The sequence below is a fragment of the Mirounga leonina genome, unplaced genomic scaffold (assembly GCF_011800145.1).
Source record: "Mirounga leonina isolate KUSES-001 unplaced genomic scaffold, KU_Mleo_1.0 Mir_151, whole genome shotgun sequence".
Lineage (NCBI taxonomy): Eukaryota > Metazoa > Chordata > Mammalia > Carnivora > Phocidae > Mirounga > Mirounga leonina.
The window spans coordinates 2500991-2524357 of NW_023270377.1; the positions used below are offsets into that span (position 1 = coordinate 2500991).

Here is a 23367-nt window from a genome sequence, read left to right on the forward strand (position 1 = left end):
TCTGTGAACTGACTGTATCTTTCTTCCAGCATCCAACTGGGCCATAAGTATTTTTCTTATTATTACAAGTCTCTGTCTACTATGAATATTACCTCTGCTAGAGATGTTGCAAATATTTCTCCCAATGGGCTATCTGTATTTTTTACGTTTGCTTGGCTAGAAACGTTTAATTTTTATGAGCCAAGGGTTTTTTTTTCATCTATGGCTTCTGGAAATTGTCTTTTTTAGGAAGTTCTTCTTCACCCCAAAACATATTTAGCACTTACTATGCTCTCTCCTAGGTGCTTTGTTCCTATATATTGTTACCGCTCACAAAATAAAACTATAATAAATAACATAAATGTATTAGTATGATAATATATCAATAAATAATAAAAATATATCTACAAACATGATAAATACAAAGTGTTCTTCGATCATTCTAGTATTCTCATATTTTTTAAGTTCTTTAATGTTTTGGAAACTTATTTTTGTATGTGGTATGAGGCAAGAATATTTTATTTTTGCCATGTGGATGACCATATGCTCCAATACCATTTATTTGGACAACAATATGAAATGCTTCTGCTTTGAAATACCGTATTTATCAGACACTAAATTCCCAGATTTACGTATCTAGTCAGAAGTTAATGCTGTTTCATTAATTTATATTTTTAAATATTTTACTTATTTATTTGACAGAGAGAGTGAGCACAAGCAGGGGAAGCAGCAGAGGGAGTGGGAGAAGCAGACTCCCCACTGAGCAGGGAGCCCCCCCATGAACCAGAGATCATGACCTGAGCTAAAGGCAGACGCTTAATTGACTGAGCCACTCAGGCGCCCCAGAAAGGGTTTCTTTAAAAAAAAAAAAAAAAAGATTTTTTACATATAACACTGTCACCAGGGTGTCCTGCTGGGCTCTGGGGGCACCCGGACCAGCAGGCGACCTCCCAAGGTCGAAGCGCTGGCTTCATCAGGGAACCCCGGGGGGTTTCCGCACCCCCCCACGACATCCCAAGTGCGGCGCCGCCTGGTCACCCGCCTGGAACCGCCCTCACGGTTCTTCCTGTTCTTTCACCCAATCAGGGCTGGCCCGGTTTCACGTTCCCATGTCCTGAGTCGATTCTTCAGTGCCCAGGGCCTGCGCACTCGTTCATGCAGTTGTGAATTACACAGACCCACTTCCCCCAGCTTCCTCCAAATCATCGGTAAAGACGTCCGAGAGAAGAGGCCCGCCAGGAACCCCCTTCAGGGCAACATCAGTTCAGCGACAGGGGCCTTTACGCCAAGGTCCTTCCACCAGTGCTGAATGCAAACGCATCCCCACGTCTGTCCCCAGGGAAGCAGAAGCCTCGTCAGATGTCCACGGTCTCGACAGCACATCCCCCGACCCAGCTTACTAACGTCACCGGCGGGCCCAGCTGCTGCCCACGCTGGCGCTCGGTGGGCACCGGACACCCGAGCGCCCTGGCTGACCCCGACGGCAGGTTTCCGAGAGGAAGAGGGCCACGTCGTCGGCTGTCCAAACCAGGACCCGGCTGGGGGTGGCAGAGGGATGCTGCTAAAATTTCGCCTCGAGGAAAGTCTGAGCAGATCAGGACGGTGACCACCCCCTGGGGGAGGGCCAGCGCCCCCAGAGCCTGGGCGGGGACAGTAAGCACCGCACGTGTGCACACGAGCGTCCACCAGGACGCGAGCCCCGCACACACCAGCTGGTGTCGTCCACTAAAATACTGGCTTTCACGCAGGTTTTGATGGGCAACCTTGAGTGCTCTGGGATTTAAGTGCGAGGTCGTGGTGACGGCAGCATCACAAAGCTTGTCCTGAGACGTGCACGGGAGACATGAGAGCACCACGGGAACCAGCACAAGCGCTGCGAAGGTCCGGCGGCAGGCCCTCCTGTCCCGCGGCCTCCCGACGGGCTGGCGGGCGGCGCTGGTGGCTCAGGCCCTGGAGGAGCAGCGGGGGTCGGGACCACGGCCGCTCACAAAGCCCCGACCCCCCCTGCCTAATGGTGCACGGCCTCCTTGTGGTTTATGGACTTCACTGTTTGAACCCCGTTTTCTTACCAGGAAGACCCACTTGCTTGGTTTAAGAAGCCGATCATCAATCTGGAACTCAGCTCTAAATATGGGCTTAAAAAAGTTACAGTTTAAAAACCATTTAAATTTCTTTTTACTAGCCGGGGGGAAAAAAAAAAGTCCTTCCCAATCTTCCTTTATGAAAACACCTGAAACAGGCAAAACAGGGACTCGTGTATGGGCCTCACTTCTGCCCTACTGCAAGGCTGGTAAAACTATACCTATCAGAACACCTTTTGGGAAAATAGAAAACGTTTATTAATAAAGTGCATCATGGGACAGTTCAACTCAGAGCCCAAGGGCAGGACGCATTTCCCCTCTGGTCCTGACAGGGGCGCTGCCCCCTGCCCCGCCTCAGCAGCTCACACAACTGCCCATCTCACTCCCACCCTCTGCTACGGTGGACCACACGGAAGCCTGCCCACGAGGCTGTGGTTGGCTCCTCGGGAGGCATCCTGGGTGTGTGTGGAAGATTCTGGAGCTGGGCGCAGAGTCTGTGTGGAATATCCTCCCTCGCAGTGGGCATGGTCTTGTTGTACAGGCCTCCTTTGAAGCCGATTCTCGTGGAAGCTCCAGCAACCGGTCATCCCCGTGACCACGGACATCCATGTGTTTGCTCACAGGCTGGTCCAGGCCCTGCTGCCCTTGCTCCCAGTCACGCGCCCTGACCCCACACACCAACAGCAGACAGATGCAGTCAGCTCGGTGCAGCTCAGCCAAGAAGCGCAAGCATGCTTCGGGGGCGCCTGTCGGGGCGCAGGATGGGACTCTGGACCACCCAACATCCTAACCGCACTCCGCGTCACAGAGTGATATCATTTCTCATCACAGATTGGTCATGAACATTGTTTAAGTTGCTTACTGAAAAGAAAAATAAGCATGAATATCAAAGCAGAAAGCTCACATTTTAGTCCTGAATTTTTTTTTCCCTAAGGTTTACACATTTTCTTTGAATATAAATTAATGTCAGCTCAACTTTTAAATTAAAATTCCTGCAGGGAGACTTCAGTACTTCCTGGAAATGTCCAAGCCAAAGTAGAGGTAAAGGTTTAATAACCCCCTTGTGTATTTTCTCAAAGTAATACATAACATCAGGACTCATCGTGTCTCTGATAAAGATACCATAATAATCAGAGAGACTGCCTAAAACTTCATGAATGATCTTGAAGTTTCTGACAAATGCTTATGTCTTATAAAACTTCACTTTATACAGAAGATGGATAAATGTCACGATATGAATGAAAAGATAAATTTCCCTGAACTTTCTTCACAAGGAAAACAAAATATACACATTTGAAAATACAAAAATCCAAATGCTTATGTTTTCTCCAGCTGTGAACTGAACTGCACAACCCATACACTTATAGAAAAAATATGTGATTGTTTTTAATGATTTATGTATAAAATAAAAATAAATTTTATGATACAATTTAATAAACTACTTCGTACAAAATTTTACTCACATAAAATGTATGCAATTTTTTTTTTGCAACACAAAAATCCTATTCGTATGTACAAATTCATAAAAAGCAAATACACCTTGAAGCAAAAACAGTCCATTGGGTTGTGGCTAAGTCATTCAACTCAGAAGAAAAGAGACAAGTACATGGAGGGCTAGTTAATGGACACCCCTCCCACCTCCAATAATGCGTTTAGTGCAATCTATCAAAAATTTTATGCTGAGTGGTAGAAATGACAAAGTGGCCAATGTGTCAAAATGGCAGAGCTTCATAATCTGATCCTGAACTTACTCAGCTTGGAAGAATCATATAACCACCTTAGAAAAGGATTTCTTTTGGAAATTACAGTAAGGAAACCTAACCTGTACATTTGTGCTAAGCCTTAAAGAAGCAGAACTTTCTCAGGCAATTCTAACATTTAAATGGCACGGCGTGGTTCACACCATAAATATCTAGAAATAACAGTATCAGGACCCAGACCTTATGATCTGTATGTCTCCAAACACTGGGTTCCTTTATATACAAACTTAAGACTTTCATTAAGTATTTACAGTATCATATGTGAGTGAAAAACTTAAACCATGTTCTAAAAAAAACCTTGCTGTAAAAAACAATTTCCAAAAAAACAGTAACATCAAAAAAATGTTGCAAATTGGTGCGTCCCCCAAAGTCTTCCTTCAGCTGTTTGCCCCAAGCCGCCCGCCTCTCGGGAATGCACATCTAATGGGAAGGATTAGGAAAGACACGCAGGCCACTGGGGGAAGGCGAGCGCGGGCCTGGGGCAGCTCACTGCTACCCACATGGGGAAAACCCTGGGGCCGAATGTCCCTGAAGGACATACTGAAATCTCCTTCAATTTATGAACTTTAAGGCTGCAAACACAAGCAAGAGGCCGTAGGGACCAATGAGAAAATGACAAAGAGACATACACAGTTGCAAAGAGCTTTAAAAAAAAAAAACCCTCAGGTGAACCTTATCAAGATACAGACTGAAATGAACCCTTTCGGAGGGGAAATGAACTCAAAATAGAGCAGACTCATATTCAGGCCCCATTCTGTTTGTAAGTGCCCATCAGAAGGGAGCCATCCTTCACTCTGCTCCCCTCAGGGTCCCGTCACCAGACCTAAAACCTGAAACCGAGGGTGTCGCATCCCTTGCGTGCCACCTGCACGTGCCTGCTAGCGAATTCTGGCACAGACCTGAGCAGGACAGGCCGCCTCGAGACGCAGAGAACACGCTGCACGGCAGGCAAAGCTCCCGCTGGAGGAAGGGGAGAGAACCCGGCCCCTCTACACACAGACGTGCCTGCGCTTTCAAAGCTCTGCACTTCGGACGGAGGACACGGAGAACTTCATTTTCTTAGGAAACTGAACTTAGAGAATAGTGACGTTCTATCTTCCTTTTTATTTTCAGACTGAGGAGGACTTCCAGCTTTGGAAACGTGTGAGCTTTCACCTTCTCGAACTCAGGTTGATACTGTACACCATTTTCTGAATCTTCTCCTCGTTCTTCAGGATGTTGGCCTTGACAGCACAGATCTTGTCCTGCTGGTCCTTGATCAGCTGCTCCAGCTCGGCCAGCTCGGCCTTCAAGGGCTCCACCGCACAATCCGTGATGCTGGCGGGACACAACACGGGGCCTTGTGAGCACCAGCCTCGGCTTACATTTGCTGCTGCTTTTTTTAAAAAAGATTTTACTTATTTATTTGACAGTCGGAGAGACACAGCGAGAGAGGGAACACAAGCAGGGGGAGCGGGAGAGGGAGAAGCAGGCTTCCCAGCGAGCAGGGAGCCCGATGCGGGGCTTGATCCCAGGACTCTGGGATCATGACCTGAGCCGAAGGCAGACGCTTAACGACTGAGCCACCCAGGGGCCCCTAGATTTGCTTCTTGATTGAAACAAATAAAGAAGACAAAAGCAAGTTATTCACAGCATCCAAAGAAAAAGGGTAAAAATATAAACATACTCGGATAATGATATAAAGGGACAAGGATCTCGCACCTGGGAAAAACGTTATTTTACCGCCCCACAGCCAAAAGTGAAGCCAAACATGCAATCACACAAAGGAGCCTACTATTCCTAAAGCCCCACATCACATGTCACAGAGCCCTCGGGAGGCGAGCAGCACGGCCACCAACAAGGGCCACGGGCCCAGCAGCCCGACATGCCCCCCACCTTCCTCAGGGAGGCTCCTCCAGCTGCCAGGGCGCTCCACCCAGGCTCCTCCAACTCACGAGTTCGAGGTGTGAGGCCTTTCAGTGCTGGGTTACCTGCCAGGAAAAATCTAGAACGTATTTGGGAAAGCAGAGGTCAAACTGGCCTTTTCTTTAGTTTTTTTAAGCATATAAATACAAAATAAATACAAAGAAGAGTGATGGGGCGCCTGGGTGGCTCAGTCGTTAAGCGTCTGCCTTCAGCTCAGGTCATGATCCCAGGGTCCTGGGATGGAGCCCCACATTGGGCTCCCTGCTCAGCGGGGAGCCTGCTTCTCCCTCTGCCTCTGCCTACCGCTCCCCCTGCTCGTGGGCGCTCTAATAAGTATTTTTTAAAAGACTCTACATAAAAAACAAAACAAACAAAAAAAACGAAGAAGAGTGACAGTTTCCAACCATCCTGCCGCAAAGCAAACTCAGGTTCTGTAAGGAAGAACCATCTGGGTGCTACTTTTCAGTACCTTAAATCAACTGTAGGAAGTGCCAACAAATCACCGTGCTGGGCTTGGCCCCAAAAAGTTCACGGCGATTTCCTAACTCCTCTTCTGCTGGACACTTACGCTTTTAAGGGACGTTTTGGGAGCAAGCAGGCTAATAAGATAGCCGCTTCATTATCACAGTGTTTTCCCGTTGGGCTTACAGACCGAGCACCCTGTCCGCTCACGTCGTTTTCTGACAAACCCTTAACAACTGATAGTTTCATGCATTCCAGATTCCCTGATTATAAACAAAGAACATCAATCATTTCCCTAAAGTAAATCTCTTTTTAGTGGGTATTATATTTCCTTTACAGTAGCAATTTCAAAATGGGCTCATCAGCATTTATTTCTTTTCAGAGTAAAAAACTAAAATACTTTCAAGTACAGTTACCAAACTTTGGGGATTTTGATAAGACACATAAAACAAAGTTCTCCGTATTGTTTACTGCCTGTATCTACTTGCGTGAACATTAACTCCAAATCTTTCCTAACTGATGCAAAGATGTGCCCTGTGCGGACGACTGAGGAAGGAAAACACTTCCTTTGGGGAGGTGTCCCCGCTGGGCTCCCTGCGCCCCCCGTCCACGCCCACGCCCACCTCTCCTCCTTCTGCAGCGCCCCCCCCCCCTGGCCCCGCCCCCTCCGCTCCTTCTGCAGAGCCCCTGCCCTGGCCCCGCCCCCGCCCACCTCCGCACCTGCTGCAGAGCCCCCGCCCCGGCCCCGCCCACCTCTGCTCCTGCTGCAGGGCCTCCCTGTGCTGCTTGTTCTCGCTGTGCCACAGCTGCAGCTCGTTCTGCATGGCGTCCACGTCCTCCTGGATGTAGTCCATGATCTTCCCCAGGGGGAGCGCGCTCTTGCACAGGGTCTGGATGGACACACGTAACTTCTCGATCTCCTTGGAAACGATGTCCTTCTCCTTCTTCCACGCTGACTCAAAGACAAGCGATTTCTCCTACAGTCAGTGGGGAAAACGGGAAGAGAAGGAAGAAGCATCCTCAGCCCTAAGGCAGGACCGGGACTTCCTGAGGGTGGAAAGACATGGGAGTGGGGACAGAACTGGCTCGGGCCAGCAGCAGCCCCAAGGTGCCAAGCACTGTGCGGGAACGTACACGGTGCCCAGTGACGGTCCATCCCTTCCCTTCTCAGAGGTAGAGGGGTCTTCACCTGGAAGGCTGTCGGAGAGGCACATTTCTATACAGTAAGATCTATTTCCCAACTGACCAGAAACTTATTGTAGTTACTGTTACCAAAGCTGAAGGACACTGATGATTTTCCCAGACAGACTGGCCGAAAGGGGCCCTGACCCTGCATCTCACTCCTTGAATGGACCTCCTTTCCATCTCAAAGGACTCTGCAACCCATCTCACCTGCAAAAGGGGGAAAGAAACCCTCCAGAGCGATGTGGGAGTGAAGGGACGAGAGGTTCGCAAAGAAGGACATGGTGGACAACACCAAGCCGGGCAGAGGGCCCACTGAATAGGAAGAGCTGGACGGAGCCGGCTGGTCTGGAGGGCGAGGAGGCCTGGTGCCCTCGGCGGGAACCACTGGCAAGGGGGCCGGAGGGGTGCGGTAAGGAGAAAGAGGCAACTGAGAACTTCATTCCGTTTTGGCCAGGAATTCTCTTCACATGAGCTTTTATCACAGACCTCTCTGAACTTCAAAAACTGATGTAAGTTGATAAGAAGCAATGAGTAGTTTGGCTTCTTGGAAAACCTTTCCTAGTAAATGGACATCGTTTAGGAGGCCCTCCCTGGAGGCTCCCACTCCATTAGGCTGGTTAAGGTGTCACTGCTTTAGCCACTTACAGTATGAGTCGAATGCTGTTAATTAAATTATAATTAACTTGTTTTATTAAGTTCACAACCATTTGTGTTACTTCTAACGTCAGGTTCAGACTGTAGGCTCCAGGAGGGCAGGAACCCTGTGTCTGGATCCACCGTGGCCCACACAGGTTCTCCTTAGACATTTATCAAACGAACAAATGAAGTGAGGAAATAATCTACCTGTCAAGATTCTAGCTCCACTAGCTACTGGGCTTTGGCAAGCATATGGAAAGCCTTATAATGTGATGCCTGGCACACAGAAACTGTTAAATAAACAGGAGTAGAAATGAAAGGTAAAATTCATAAACTAGTAAGAGTTCATCAAGGTTGCAGGATACAATATAAACATATAAAAATCAATTATATTTCTACATACTGTCAACACATGGATACTGAAATTAAAAACAGTGTCATTTACAATTGTATATGTAAACAAAAGAGAGAAATACCTAGGTGTAAATATAACAAAATACATATAGAACTTGTGTACTGAAAATTACATAATGTGGATGAAAGAAATCAAAGCAGACCTAAATAAATGGAGAGACATACCATGTTCCCCAACTGAAGATTCAAATATTGTAAAGATGCCAATTCTCCCCAAATTGATGTACAAGTTTAACAAAATTCCTATCAAAATCCCAACCAAATTTTTTGGAAATGTAGACAAGATTATCCTAAAATTTATATGGAAGGCAAAGGAACTAGAATAGCTAAAACATCTTTTTAGAAAAGAATAAAGAGGGAGGAATCAGTCTATCCAATTTCAGGACTTATTATATAGTTACAGTAATCAAGACTGTGTGGTATTGGCAGGACAGACATACATAGACCAATGGAACAGAATGAAGAATCCAGAAAAAGACCCTCACAAATATACCCAACTGATTTTTTTTTAAAGATTTTTATTTATTTGAAAGAGAGACAGAGAGCATGAGCAGAGTGTGGGGCAGAGGGAGAAGGAGAGGGACAATCAGACAACCCCCCCTGAGTAGGGAGCCCGACATGGGGCTCGATTTCAGGACCCCAAGATCATGACCTGAGCTGAAGTCAGCTGCTTAACCGACTAAGCCACCCAGGCGCCCCTGCCCAACTGATTTTTGCCAAAGGTATAAAAGCAATTCAATGAAGGAAATAGAATCTTTCAACGTGTGGCACTGGAACAATTGGATATCCACAGGAGAAAAAAGGGATCTTGACCTAAGTCTCCTATCTTATACAAAAATTAATTCAAAATGGATCATTGACCTAAATATAAAATGTAAAACTATAAAACTTTTAGGAAAAAACCTGGGAGAAAATCTTTGGAATTTAAGGCCAAGCAAAGAGTTCTCACACTGTTACCAAAAAGCATGATTCGTTAAAGAAAAAACTTATAGACTCCATCACAACTAAAAGCTTTTGTTGTGGAAAAGACCCTGTTGAGAGGCTGAAAGATAAATTAGAGAATGAGAGTACATATTTTCAAACCATGTATCTGACAAAGGACTAGTATCTACTATATATAAACTCTCAAAACTCAACAGCAAAAAGCAAACACTCCCATTAGACATGAGCAAAAGACACAAACAATCCATCAAAGAGGATACACAATGGCCAATGAACACATGAAAAGGTGTTCAAAATCATTTTATCAGGGCAATTCAAATTAAAGCCACAATGAGATCACTACCAGGATGGCTTAAAAAAAAAAAAAATAGTGCCAGCGCCACATGCTGGTGAGCATGCAGAGAAACTTGATTACTTTTACACGGCTCGTAGGCGTGTAAGACAGTACAGCGCCGGTGGAAAACAGTTTGGCAGTTTCTTCAAAAACTAACATGCAGCTAGCATCTGACCTAGCAACTCTACTCCTGGACACTTACCCCAGGGGAATGAGAAGTCACATTCCCACGGAGTCTGTGCATGGATGTTTACAGAAGCTGTATTCAGAGCAGCCCCAAACCGGAAACAGCCCAGATGCCCTTCAGCAGGTAAACAGTTAAATGAACCGTGTGCTACACTTACACCCTGGAGGCTGCTCGGCAATAAAAAGGACTGAAGTGCTGAGTCACGCGACCGCCTGGATGCATCTCCAGACAGTTAGGCTGGATGAAATCAGCCGATCTCTGAAGACATGCTCTATGATGCCATTTGCAGAACATTCTTGAAATGACAATATTACAAAGATGGAGAACTGTTAGTGGTTGCCACGGGTTAAGGAGGGGTGAGGTGGGAGGGAGGGAGGAGGCGTAGCTGTGAAGGGCAAGAAGAAGGACCCTTGTAGCGACGGTACCGTTGTGTATCTCGACTACATCAAGCTCAGTATTCTGGGCTGATGCTGTACTGGGGCTTTTACGGGATGTTACCGGTGGGGAAAATGGAGGACACGGGAAATCGCCATCATTTCTCGCAGCCACATGTGAATCTACAGTTATCCCAAAATAAGTTTAGCTGAAGAAGAGTTAGTGGCCATACAAATGCCTTTAAAATAAAATGCTAAATGACTAAAATGAATTCCAGACAATAAAAAACTACTTCTCAAGAAAAAAAAGTGTTGTCTTTACACAGATCAGTGAATCTCTCATTAACTTAGCTGAACAATTTAAAATTCTAAAACCCATTCAGGGGCCACCTGGTTGGCTCATTCGATTGAGCACCCGACTATGGATTTCAGCTCGGGTCACGATCTCGGAGCTGTGGGATCGAGTCCTGCATCCGGCTCCGTGCTCACAGGGAGTCTGCTTGAGGTTCTCTCTCTCCCTCTGCGCCTCCCACCCCCACACTTGTGCTCTCTAATAAATAAACCTTTAAAAAATAAGTAAATGCAATTCTATACTAAAACCCATTCACAATGCTTATTAAGTAGTTCCTATGCATTTGGCATTGTGTTGAGTCTGATACAGAACTGTTCAGGATCCGGAACTTAGGATGGGAGGCAGAAACATGCAAAAGTCCAAGAGAACTGGTGAGTTACAAGGTAGACCAAGACACAGAGGAGCTATGTGGCCCAGCTCCCTCCTATCCTAGGTTACCTTGTCAAACTCCCTCATCGTTCTGTATCACAGCACCAAGCAGAATCGGATACACTAACCTTACATTTATAACTTTATTTTTAAGGGATTAAGAATTCAAAGCAAAATGCATTTGGGCTGGGGTTATGACAGTCAGGAGAGACTTTCATTACTACTTAAAGCACACTGCCACAAAGCACGAAAATTCTGGTGTTTTAAAACAAAAACAAACAAAAAAAACCCTTTCACTTAAATGAACATGGCAGGGTGGAGTGGGTAAGTCAGTGATTGTTCACTTTAAAAGCACACCTCTCTGGCAATAGGCTCACAGAGCTATATCAGCAAATTTTCAGGCAAACATAACCATTACAAACCCTTGTTTTATAGACTTTTAATACGTATAATAAAATATGAGAATCTACTACTATATCCACCACCCAGGAATGAGTCATATGAAATACGCTTAATTTCTGGAAACAGAAGAGCAAAAAATAATGAAACTGTAGGACCTACAACAACCTAGAATGCAGGAGGACACTGGGGAAACGGGGCGAGGGGTCTGGAACATGTGCTCGGCAGGCGCGAAGCTGGTGCCAATCCGGCTTCGCCACCTCCTAACTTTATGGCCCTGGGAGCCTGACCTGACCTCTCTGTACCTCGGTTTCATCACAATAAAATGGAAATCATAATATTTATCCTGCAGGTGAGATTAAATGGGATAATATGAAATAAGCAGCTCTGTGCCTCGCACACAGTAAACCCTCAATAAACGTTAGCCATTACCATAAATTTCTCGGACACGCAGAGCCAAACCGCGGGCCGGGCAGGAGGGAGCAGGCGCGCTCCTCCTGCAGGGTGGCGACACCGCTCCTTTACCACCAGCGGACTCGTCCGCGACAAGACACTCCAGGCCAGGCATGTTCGGACGACTCCGGTGCGTTCCGAAAAATGCCTTTGTGCAGTGTCGGCACCAACTAGAAGCTGTTACGTCCAGCTTCTGACAGACGGGTTCTGCCACCAAAAACACCCCTTCCTCAACCCCATCTCCACTTTATAAACATAGATGACCCACTCCCGTGAAATTCGATCTCAAAACTCCTTCCTGGAAGACCTGGGATTCGGCTCCGGGCACAACCAGCTGCGGCGCCCTGGCCACGGCCCCCCTCCCCATGGGGGACACGCAGGGGTGGCAGCAGAGTGCGGCTCACGGGGACACACCGCCACCGGCCCGGGGCCTCCTGCCTCCTACCTGAGGGGCCTTGCGTCTCGAGCAGGCTGCAGGCTACTTACTCAGCTGCTTTCTGCAGGAAGGCCTCCGACAAAGTGTTCCGGCGTTAGGCTGGCCGCTTCACACATGTGCTTTAGAAAAAGTGATTTTCCAAGACTTTTCAGGTGAACAGTTACTTACTTCTGGGACTTAATATGATTTGCATTTACCACACACATACTTGTCCCCAGAAATGTGAGCATTTGTGTTTATGGTGATTTTTGAGTTGACAGTGATTTATTCTAAGTCATTTAAATAAAAACTCTGAACTAAAAAGTTTGTTTCCTTAAAGTCCAATCGCAGTGCTTCATAAGAAAGTACTGTTTTTAAGATAATACCTTAGAAGCCTGACCCTCCGTCCCCGCCAGAAGTCCCTCCGAAGCAGACTTCAGCGTACAAGCGGAGGGCCGTGGCATCTGCATGCTGCCCTCCCCCCGGTCGCTGGATCCGAGGGGTCACCAACACCGCTGAGCAGCACTCGACCCTACATTGAGCAAACCCAATAAACAAAGGCCTGATTAATGCAGGGTGGGGGGAGGGCATACAAAATCAAAGTATTTGCTTTAAATAACATTCTCTCCCATGACCTCAGGAACTGATTTACATACAGCCTGCCAAAAGTTCATTTTCTTCATAAACCGAGGAATGCCAGCATCCAAGTTACAGGAGAAACACAGAGACTGACAGAGTAACTATTCTGAGTGTCTTGCTCATCCAGAAATATTCGATCACCCAATTCTGTAAACCAAACATGCATCTCTCAAGTGGGTCAAACCAGATCCCTTAAACGCACAGTAAAATAAAACCGTGTGTCATCAAGTACATTAACCTTTTTGCGCACACACAGAAAGGCACAGAAAACATAAATGTGTGGTGTAACAAAATGATAAAGTGACTTGGGCAGCCTTCGCCTGGTTCAAGAAAGCAAACTCAGCCAGGGTCCCGAAAGCCCAAGGCCACCGCCACGCTGCCCTCCGTATGCGCAAGTGCCGAGCCTGCGTGCTTGACCCACTCGTTCGGCACGGACAGAACCACATGGCGCACGTCCATGTGTGTCTGCCCCTTCTGCTCAAGCGCACGTACACCACTCATCTGCACTGTGAACGGGAGGTACTTCGTTACAGGAATACACCAGGAGTTATTTACCCACTCTACTGCTGGACGTTCGGGTTATTTTTGGTCTGGGGCTATTACAACAACTGTTTACGAAACGTGAGTACTCTGAACAGCTAAGTCGTAGGTAACAATAGCTAGAAACAGGCGGCACAACCGTGAATAACCTCTCTGTCCCAGTACACGCGGGCGCAGGATTCTCCGGGATACGCAATGAGAAGTGGCACCGTGGGCCAAAGGCTGTCTAAGTCTCCAACGCTGTGACCCAGCGTCAAACGGTTTTCCAAAATGGTTGTACCAAGCGACATCAAATAGTTTTCACGAACCAATGTTTTATTTCTATGCATAAAATACAAGAACACCACTCCTCCGGCATCGCCATGATCTGACAGCTGCAGGTAGTTAACTGTGACACGAAACCTTCCCGGTGAGAGACGGGCTCCCTGCAGCGCCTACAGACCAGGGCGGAGGTGCGAGCAGGACGCAGCTGGAGCGCACGTCTACGAAGGGATGCAGTACGAGGGCCATGTGCCCGGGCAGGGCCACCCAGACACCCGGACCTGAGGAGACGTCCCACCTCTGCCACTGACGGGCTACATCAGACAAAGTAAGTCCGTGCCTCCGTTTCCGAACCTAGGACACAGGGATGGTACTTATCTAATTAATTACCGTGCAGAAGGGTGATGTTTACAACTGCTTCGTCATAAGGAGTCCTGCAGAAGCCGTAACTGCTGTGATGACCGTCCACACAACTAAGAACTGCCTGGCAGGCTTCCACAGGAGGAAAAACGCATGCCAGGCACCTCCGAGCACGTGGTGCAGGGCGAAAGATCACTGCATGTTAGCTCCTTGCACGGACAGGAGTGTCTCCGGACGGGGGGCTGGGAGTTCGAGGGAGGCGGCAGGTGACTGAAGCGGTAGCCAAAGGGCAGTGCAGCGCAGAAAAGACATCTCTTCACATCGGCCTTTCGGACTGCCCCGAGAATCGGAAGTAGTTTAAAGACCACCTTTGATCACACAGAGAGTGAGTCGGATGGACACTAACGAAGCCGGCAGGCAACAGGGAAACGCAGAACTCAAATTCCCAGCCACAACGACCCTTCCTCGACTTAAAGTCACGGAAGTAAGTCAGGAATACGATTGTACTGGCCTAAAACGGTCCTTTCAAACATTTTTATGTGAGGCTATTCTCATATATTTATTCTCTCAGAGGAACTTTAGAATATTCCTTGCCAAGCTCCAAAACATCCACTGAATATTTATTGGAATTCCATTAAATTTATAAACTAAGCTGAGGGAAATAATATCTCTATCATATTGAGTTTCCCATCCAGAAACACTCTCTCGACTTTTTCCAGGCCTTTTATATTTCTTGGTAAAATTCTGTGGCTTCTCAAAATAGTTGCTATAAATTTCTTGTTAAATGCATGGCTCTGTAAGTTATATTTTTGTTTCCAGTTCTGAAGGGGAACGTTATGCGCATTATTTTCAATGGGCTATTGCTGACACGTAGGAAAAATACTGACTTTGTATATCTGTGTTGACACTGGGCTTCACACACATTTGTTTCGAACAGTTGGCCCTCTGGGGATCAGTTCACCTGGGGGACTGCTGTCCTCTTGGAATGACGGTGATCCTGTCCCCTCCTCAGGAGGAGGAGAACTTCGCACCTCACTCGTCTCTGCGCTGGCTGCAGCCCCCCGCCACCCCGGACAGGACTGTTTGACAGCCTCACCCCTGCGCAGCCGCCCGCTGCTGCCAGGATGTAGACGGCCCTGTGCAGACACGCGCTCCCCCCATCCTCGTCACTGCACGTTTCTAGTCATAAGGGAAATTGAATTCTACATTCGCCATTTACCCTTAAGAGAAAACACACCTACCGGTGACTTTATTTGGTTCAAGAACAGTTTCTTGGTTAACGAGAAGAGAAGTAAGCCCTGTTTAGAGGGGGCCGCAACCATTGAGCTCGGTTTGTTTTTAGCTGAGAAGGCTGCCTCCTGCCTGGATGCGGCGGCAAGATGAGCAGGAAGCAGAGACTATTCACGGAAACAGAACCATACTTATCTAACAGAGGTAGATCTTCGCTCCTAGGATATACTCCAGTTTACTATTAATTATATAATAAAATATGATCTTTAGTTCCTAACCATGAACTTTTGGTTCTTCTCTTTCTTTAAATCTCTAAAACCCATTCCAGCTACAGATTTTTAAAGGTCTATAATTCTTTTAAAATATACTAAGTAGATTCCGGCCAGAAGAGGAAAACAGGAACCCAGCTAGGAAACAACCACAAAACGGAGCAAACCATCGGGGGCTGCTATTTCCAGGCCGCATCTGAGGGTCTGAGAAGGACAGGGGCCAGCCCACCCCGACCCTCACTCGCTGTGTGGGGACGACCTCCTGGCTCTGCTCAGAGTGTGAGGAGGTGGAGGTCCCTCCGTGGGGCAGCTGACAGGCTGGAACCCGCAGACAGGGCGGGCCAGACTCCAGGAGGTCCCGGAGAACCGTCTGAGACAACCACCACGGCTGAGAGAGCCTGTTCACAGGCCCAGGCGTCCAGAGAAGTTCCAGCACACCACTGGAGCGACGAGCTTGGACGCACTGATGAGGGCAAGAGAACAGTCTGACTGTACCCCCATCACCTCTCCAAGGGGGCCCAGTGCAGGGCCAAGAGAGACCTCAGCTCGTGATTTCTCCTACGGGGCTAAGTGATAGCATGTGGGGGAGCCCCTGGCCTCCCCAGCTGTGCAGGATGCTGCCGAAGAGACCTACATCTTTCTCGCCCTCTTCAGACTACGGTGTCTTGAGCCATAGGACTCAGGGGCAGGGAGCAGCTGGGAGAGAGGCAGACAGGACTCTTGGAGGACATCAAAGGGACTCGGGTCCTACTGCACTGAAGACCCCATCAAGAAGTCCACCCACCAGCTGCTAGGGACATCTTACCCATGGATCCCTACCCCTGCCAGCCCACAGTACCCCCAGTGCTCAGCACGCCTCACCCACACGCACTCCCACCTGGGGCTGGCTCCCTGTGTGATGGCGGCAAGAGCGAGCTTTGACAGATAGCCAGTGAGCACATGAACAAAGCCAGCCTGAATCTGCAGGCCAGGGAGAGACCACAAACAAGAGCTTTAGCTCGGCCCTTGGAAAAGCAAAAGGAGGGCTGTCAGCACCCACCTTGGGGTGCTGCAGGATTGAGAGAAGGCACACAAGCTTAAGCATTCTGCCCCAAGAGGGAGCAAGAAACTCAGGGCAGGTATGTCCACAGAAGGTCTGAAAAGCTTCAGAATCCCCAGCAGGGCTGACAGAAGGTTACGTGTCTCCCGAAGTCAGAGAGTAAAGATGGACGAGGTCACTGGTACTTCAAGACGAACACAGCAACTCAAGACTCCAAGGAACATGACAATCAGGGAAACATTGGCACCACCAAAATATCTCGGTAACCTTCCAGTAACTGACCGCCCAAACATGGAGATCTACACGTTTCCCTGGTGAGGAACTCAGAACAGGTGTTTTAAGGAAGCTCAATGAGCTACAAGAAAACACAGAAAGACAACCCAATAAATTGGGGAAATCATACATGAAAAAAAATAAGTAGTTTAACAGAGAGACAGAAATCATAAAGAAGAACCAAACAAATTCTGGAGCTGAAGATACTATGAACAAAATGAACAACACAACGGAGAGCACCGACAGCACAATGGATCGGGAAGAAAGAATGTGTGAGTTCCAGAACAGACCTCCAAGTTATCCAGCCCAAGGAAAACCAAACAAAAAAACAAGAGTGAAGGGGGTAAAGAAAGCCCAGGTGATCTGAGGGATACCATCAAATGAAGCAATCGGTGACTTACTGGAGCTGGACAGAGGAGAGGGGGAGAAGAGGCAGAAAGCTTATTTAAAGAAATAACAGCTGAACACGTCCCAAGTCTGGGTAGAGTCTGGGTATCCAAGTTCATGATGTTCACAAAGTTCACCAAACAAACTCAACTTCGGGAGACCCCATTCAGACACATTAGAACAGAACTGGAAAATCACAGGCAAATAGGGACGACTGGGTGGCTCAGGCGGTTAAGCGTCTGCCTTCAGCTCAGGTCATGATCTCAGAGGTCTGGGATCGAGCCCCGCATCGGGCTCCCTGCTTTAGCGGGGAGTCTGCTTCTCCCTCTCCCTCAGTGCTTTCTATCCCTCTCTCTCTTTCTCTTACATTTGCTCTCTCTCAAGTAAATAAAATATTTAAAAAAAAAAAGATAATCACAGGCAAAGAGAGAATCTTCAAGGCAGCAGGAGAAGAGCTTGCACGTCCCAAGGAACCCCGTAAGACCGCAGCGGATTTCTGGCCAGGAGGGGGCGGGACCATGCACTCAAAGGCTGAGGGAAACCAAGTGCCCAGGAGAACACGACCCAGCAAAGCTGGCCTTCAGAAAGAAGGCGAGGTAAAGCTGCTCCCAGGCGAACGGCGCTGAGGAGGAGTCGGCCAGCAGCGACCTGCCTCCCAGAAAACCCCGAGGGGAGTCCGCATGCTGCAGTGAAAGGCGCGGATGGGGCAGGGGTGCAGGTGCGGTCAGGGAACACAGTGGCAGAGGGGAGCACCATCTGAGTTGGCGTCCCCCCACCCCCCGGGAGGAGGGAGGGCCGTAAGCCACTCAACTCTGTACAAAGGTGAAAGGACTTAAAATAACCGCCACAAGAGTTTGTTACTGCACACAACATAAAGAGGTAAACTCTGACATCAAAAACATTTAAGGGAGTAAAAGGGCAGAGCTTCTGAAGTTAACTTGTTACCAGTGTGAACCAGACCTTTACCTATAAGACGTTTTATGTGAGCCTCATGGTAACAACAAAGCAAAAACCCACAGTCGATTCCCAAAAGACAGAGAGAAGGGAATCAGAGCAGACGGCTGGGGAAAATCATTATCACAAAGGGCAGGGCAAGAGGAGAAAACAGTACGATAGAATGAGCAAGTCCTTACCTATCAGTAATTACTCTAAATACAAGTGGATTCGGACTCCCAGTCAAAAGGCAGAGCTGCTGAAAGGATAAAAAAGCGAGACCCAGCCGTATGCTTCTGACAAGACTCATTTTCCCTTTACAGACATACAAACTGGCTCAAAGGGATGGAAAAAGATATTCAATGCACACGGAAACCAAAAGAGAGCAGCGGTGGCTACACACATTATACCAGGCAAAACAGACTTTTAGCCAAAAACTGTGATAAGAGACAAGAAAGGTCCTGTCATTATTTGCTGATGAGGGTCAACTTGTCAAGAGCACATGAGCCCTGGAAACGGTCAGCGCCCTGCATCAGCGCGCCTGCACACATCACGCAAGTACCGCCTGGGGGAGGAAGAGCGCTCTGGACTCCCGCTGTCCTGACCTCGAAGCTCCAGGCAAACAGAGCCCCGAGGTACCGCGCACCCTCCTGAGTGCTGACGTGCTGGCAAGAAAACCAGTGGCATCTTGCGAACAGGACAGCTGACTCCAGGGTGCCCTCGGAAGACCAACAGACTGGGAAAACGGAATCAAGCACGGGCCAGAGTTGAAATCACGGGCCCACTGCAGCAATTCCCACTGAAGCATCAACCACACATCCGTGCGCAGCCCAAGCCCAAGTCACTGACGCCTTTATTGCACTGCCATCCCATCGGGCGTTCCCCTGGTCTCCTCACAACTGCGTACTGGTCACGCAGGTTTCAGGGGCTCAAAGATCACCAGGCACTTGCAGGCATCCCTCCCACTGTGCTGCTACCTGGGGAGCGGAGCGCCATGAGGTCAGGGGGTGCGCTCAGGGAGCGACTGGCCTCACCCCTGCTGCTGACACAGCAACCGGGGCAGATGGGTCAGCGAGGGATCTGTCCAGGCCCCCTGTCCATTCCTGGGAGCAAGAGGAAGAAGCGTAACTGGCCCACATCCGGGCCACTGGGCAGGGCAGCAGTGCACATTTCTTACTGGTCGGGAAGACGCCTCAAGATCTGCCTCAACTCCGCAGCTTCCAGCTCAAGTGAGCCAGGTCCAAGGGGACGCTCCTACCACCCAGGGACCGAGGTGGGCACAGGCTCTTTCCTCCCCATGCATTAAGACTCCAGGTCTTCCAAGGGGTTAATAGGACCAGCCCTTGTGCACAGAAACTGAAGGACAGGGTAGGCAGCTCCCCACCCTGCTCCTCCAGGGTCAGCAACCATCCGGACCAGAAGTTCTGTGGCAACTTCTGATTCCTGGCTGTGCATCAGAATCACCTGGGGAACTTTTTAAGCTACCAAGGCCAGGACCCTGCCCAAAGATGGATCTACTGGGTCTGAGAAGGGAGCCAGGCACCAGTATTTAATAAAAACTCTCTGGATGGTTCTAACACACCAGCAGCTCTAAGCAGATGCACCTTCAAGCACCTTTCAAAGGACGTAAGATTCTAAAGTTCACCTGCTTTACATTTTATAACATTTTCCATGCTATAGGCAGTGACGGCAAAAGAATCTAAGTTTTAAAATATACTTTAAGGGCCCCTGGGTGGCTCAGTTGGTTCAGCGACTGCCTTTGGCTCAGGTCATGATCCCGGGGTCCTGGGATCAAGCCCCATGTCAGGCTTTTTTTTTTTTAAGATTTTATTTATTTGACAGAGACAAACACAGCAGGAGAGGGAACACAAGCAGGGGGAGTGGGAGAGGGAGAAGCAGGCCTCCCACCGAGCAGGGAACCTGATGTGGGGCTCAATCCCAGGACCCTGGGACCATGACCCGAGCCGAAGGCAGTCGCTGAACCAACTGAGCCACCCAGGTGCCCCTCCCCTTTTTTTAAAAGATTTTGTTTATTTATTTGACAGAGACACAGCGAGAGAGGGAACACACCAGGGGGAGAGGGAGAGGGAGAAGCAGGCTCCCAGCTGAGCAGGGAGCCCAATGCAGGACTCGATCCCAGGACCCTGGGATCATGACCCGAGCCGAAGGCAGTCGCTGAACCGACCGAGCCACCCAGGCGCCCCCCCACATCTGGCTTCTTGCTCAGCAGGGAGCCTGCTTCTTCCTCTCCCTCTACGTGCTATTCCACCTGCTTGTGCTGTCAAATAAATAAATTAAAATTCTTTTTAAAAATATAAATAAATAAAATAAAATAAAAATACCAGACAAAATAATCACACCCAAATTTACCATTAATCCTACAAGGCAGTTTCTGGGCAACATGAAACCCACTTTCTGGTTGGCATGTGAACTGAAGAAAAGATGCTCAAACCTGTAATAGAAGTCAGGATATCAGAGGTCTTCCACAGAAAATACATTCCACAGAATTAACGATGAGTAGAAGGCGTGAGTCCAAAGACTGGAAGAGCAGAGGAAAATTCAAATGAGGACAGTCAGATCCCAAATACCCTTTGCCAGTAGTGAGGCCAAGATGGCAATGATATGTTGCAGACGGTGCTCTGACCTGTTGATGCAGATATGGGGAGGAGCTTTCGCTAAGCTTGTGCTCACCATGCCTTGCTCCTCCAGCTGCCGAAAAGTCAATCCCAAAACACACAGACAATTTCAGTGAGTGGCTGAGGCCAGGAAGAAAATGAAGTAGGGTCGGAGCCTGGTGGGCGATGGGGTGGAGGACTAACGAAGCTGGCTGGAGGTGGGGAGGGGTCTCTGAAGAGGTGGTATGTGAGCAGGGACTTGTGGTGACAGAAGAATCTCTGACTAAGCAAAATGGGAGCTTTCTCTGATGGGTCCTACTACGGTCCACCAGGCCTAAGAGACCGGCAGCCCGCCTCCAGATAACTTTGGACTATCAGCATAAACAAGGGCAGGAAGAGACCTGGCCTATAGGAAAACAGGCCCATAATTCTGTACAAACACCTGCTCCTCCCTACTTCCCACAGACAACCAAAGAGTAATTGGGGAAGAAACAAACTGCACGAGTCTGGGATCCTGCTGGACTCAATGTCCATGGGGCAGCTGGACTCAATCATCCCAGGACTTCCGGGGTGAGGATGGGATGGGGACAGCACAAGGAATCACAGGAGAGCATGCTGGAGAAGGACCCTCCCAGGGCTCCAGGCCTCAGACCCATGTGCCCTGCAGGCAAGAGGGAAGGAACCTGGGACGAATCAGCAACAGTTGACCATGGAACCATGTGGGCTCCGAGCTACCAGGATCTCAAGCCACCACCGAATACCAAGTAAGCTCTTGCTTCTGACCAGCAGTCCTGGGAAGACAAGCCCCCAGAGAGGACCAACTTCTTCCAAGAGGGAGGGAAGGGCATCCAGCCCCAAGGCTCCACAACTTCCATGAACCAGATCACTCCTCTAACTTCAACTGTTCTAGGGCACAGGAAGTATTTTTATAAGAATTAAGTATATAAAACTAACATAATCTTGATTCTAACACCTAACAACAACAGCACAGATGTGCATGAAAACTCCAGGACAGTATCAGTTGACTATGGACTTCTATTTTCAAAGATTAGTAAGTTGGGGCGCCTGGCTGGCTCAGTCAGAAGAGCATATAACTCTTGATCTCGGGGTTGCAAGTTCGAGCCCCACAATGGGTGTATATATTGCTAAAAAATAAATAAATCTTATAAATAAATAAGTAAAATATTAGTAAATTGAATATGGTTTTGCATTGGATAAATAATAGACCATGAGCAAGCAAAGGTTACTTTAGGAACGTAAGAATTGCTCAACATTAGGAGTTCTATTAATATACAGTAATCTCAACAGCTGCCAAGAAGATAATGTTTGATAACTTTGCACATCCATTTCTGATCAGAGTCCTGGAACAGTGCCCAGTGTGTGACAGGTGATGAATAAATCCTGACTTAAAAAACACGGTAACTTATAATCACAAAACAAGTTTATATTAAGGTTAAAAAAATGCTAAATAAACACCAGTAATGTGAGGGTCCAACTTAAGAAATTAAAAGGACAACAATAAACACAAAAAGAGTAGAGGAAGGAAATGAAGAAAACAGGAGAAATCAGTGAAAAGAACAAAGATACAAAAGAGAAGACCAATGAAGCCAAAAGCTGATGGTTTAAAAAGGCTAACAAACTTCTGGAAACACTGCTTCAAAAAAAGAAGAAAAAGGACAAATTAGCAGTACTATTAATAAAAACAGAACAAAACTAAACTACAAATAAAGCACGTTTAAAGAATTCTATCAACAAAAAAAATTCTATCAAGAACTTTTGCCAGGAAACTTGAAAAAGATATTGACCACCAAAACTGACTCAAGAAGAAAGAGAAAGCCTGAATGCTCCCATAATATAAAAGTAACAGCAGTGCCCTAAAGGTTTTCCATTGAGGAAACATCATGCTCAGTCCCACAAACTATCAAGAGACATACCATTCCCTCGTCCACCATCTCTTCTGGAAAAGAGAGAAAGAACCCTCCCCAGCTCCCTCTTAACCTTGGGACTAACACAAGACAAGGATCGTACGAGGAAAAGAAAATCACGGGTCCATTTCATCCATGAATATAAATGGAAAAATTCTAATTAGCAAACAGAATCTACTAGTGGATGGAAAAGATAATATAGTATAACAAAGTTGGTTTCATCTCAGAAACGACCACTTAAAAGCTACAAATGTCATTTAGTGAATTAAAGAAGTATAATGGAATCATCCCAATGGAGAAAAAGCATTTCATAAAATTCAACACCCATTCATGATAAAGCCCCATAGTGGGAAAAAAAAATCAAACTTTCTTAATCTGTTTATTAAGTGCTACAATAAGTATCATCAGAAAAGGGTAAAGTCTAGGGGCACCTGGGTGGCTCAGTCGTTAAGCGTCTGCTGATCCCAAGGTCCTGCGATCGAGCCCCACGTTGGGCTCCCTGCTCGGCGGGAAGCCTGCTTCTCCCTCTCCCACTCCCCCTGCTTGTGTTCCCTCTCTCGCTGTGTCTCTCTGTCAAAAAATAAAGTTTTTTTAAAAAAAGGGTAAAGTCTAGAAGAACTGTCATTAAAAATCAGAAAGGAAGAAGGTG

The 23367-nt window shown here is 47.7% G+C and overlaps 1 protein-coding gene across 6 annotated transcripts in view; it reads right to left on the reverse strand.

The window, feature by feature from the left end:
- Window positions 1–842: 842 nt before the first annotated feature.
- TRAF3IP1 (TRAF3 interacting protein 1) overlaps window positions 843–23367 on the reverse strand; it is a 65728-nt gene continuing 43203 nt past the window's right edge. For all 6 annotated transcript variants that reach the window (XM_035006753.1, XM_035006752.1, XM_035006751.1 and 3 more), the window contains 2 exons: window positions 6941–7164; window positions 843–5137 (listed from right to left, as the gene is read on the reverse strand). In XM_035006753.1, the coding sequence (XP_034862644.1) occupies window positions 4972–5137; window positions 6941–7164 (390 nt within the window). In that variant the 3' untranslated portion in view covers window positions 843–4971. The remainder of the gene's footprint in view (window positions 5138–6940; window positions 7165–23367) is intronic.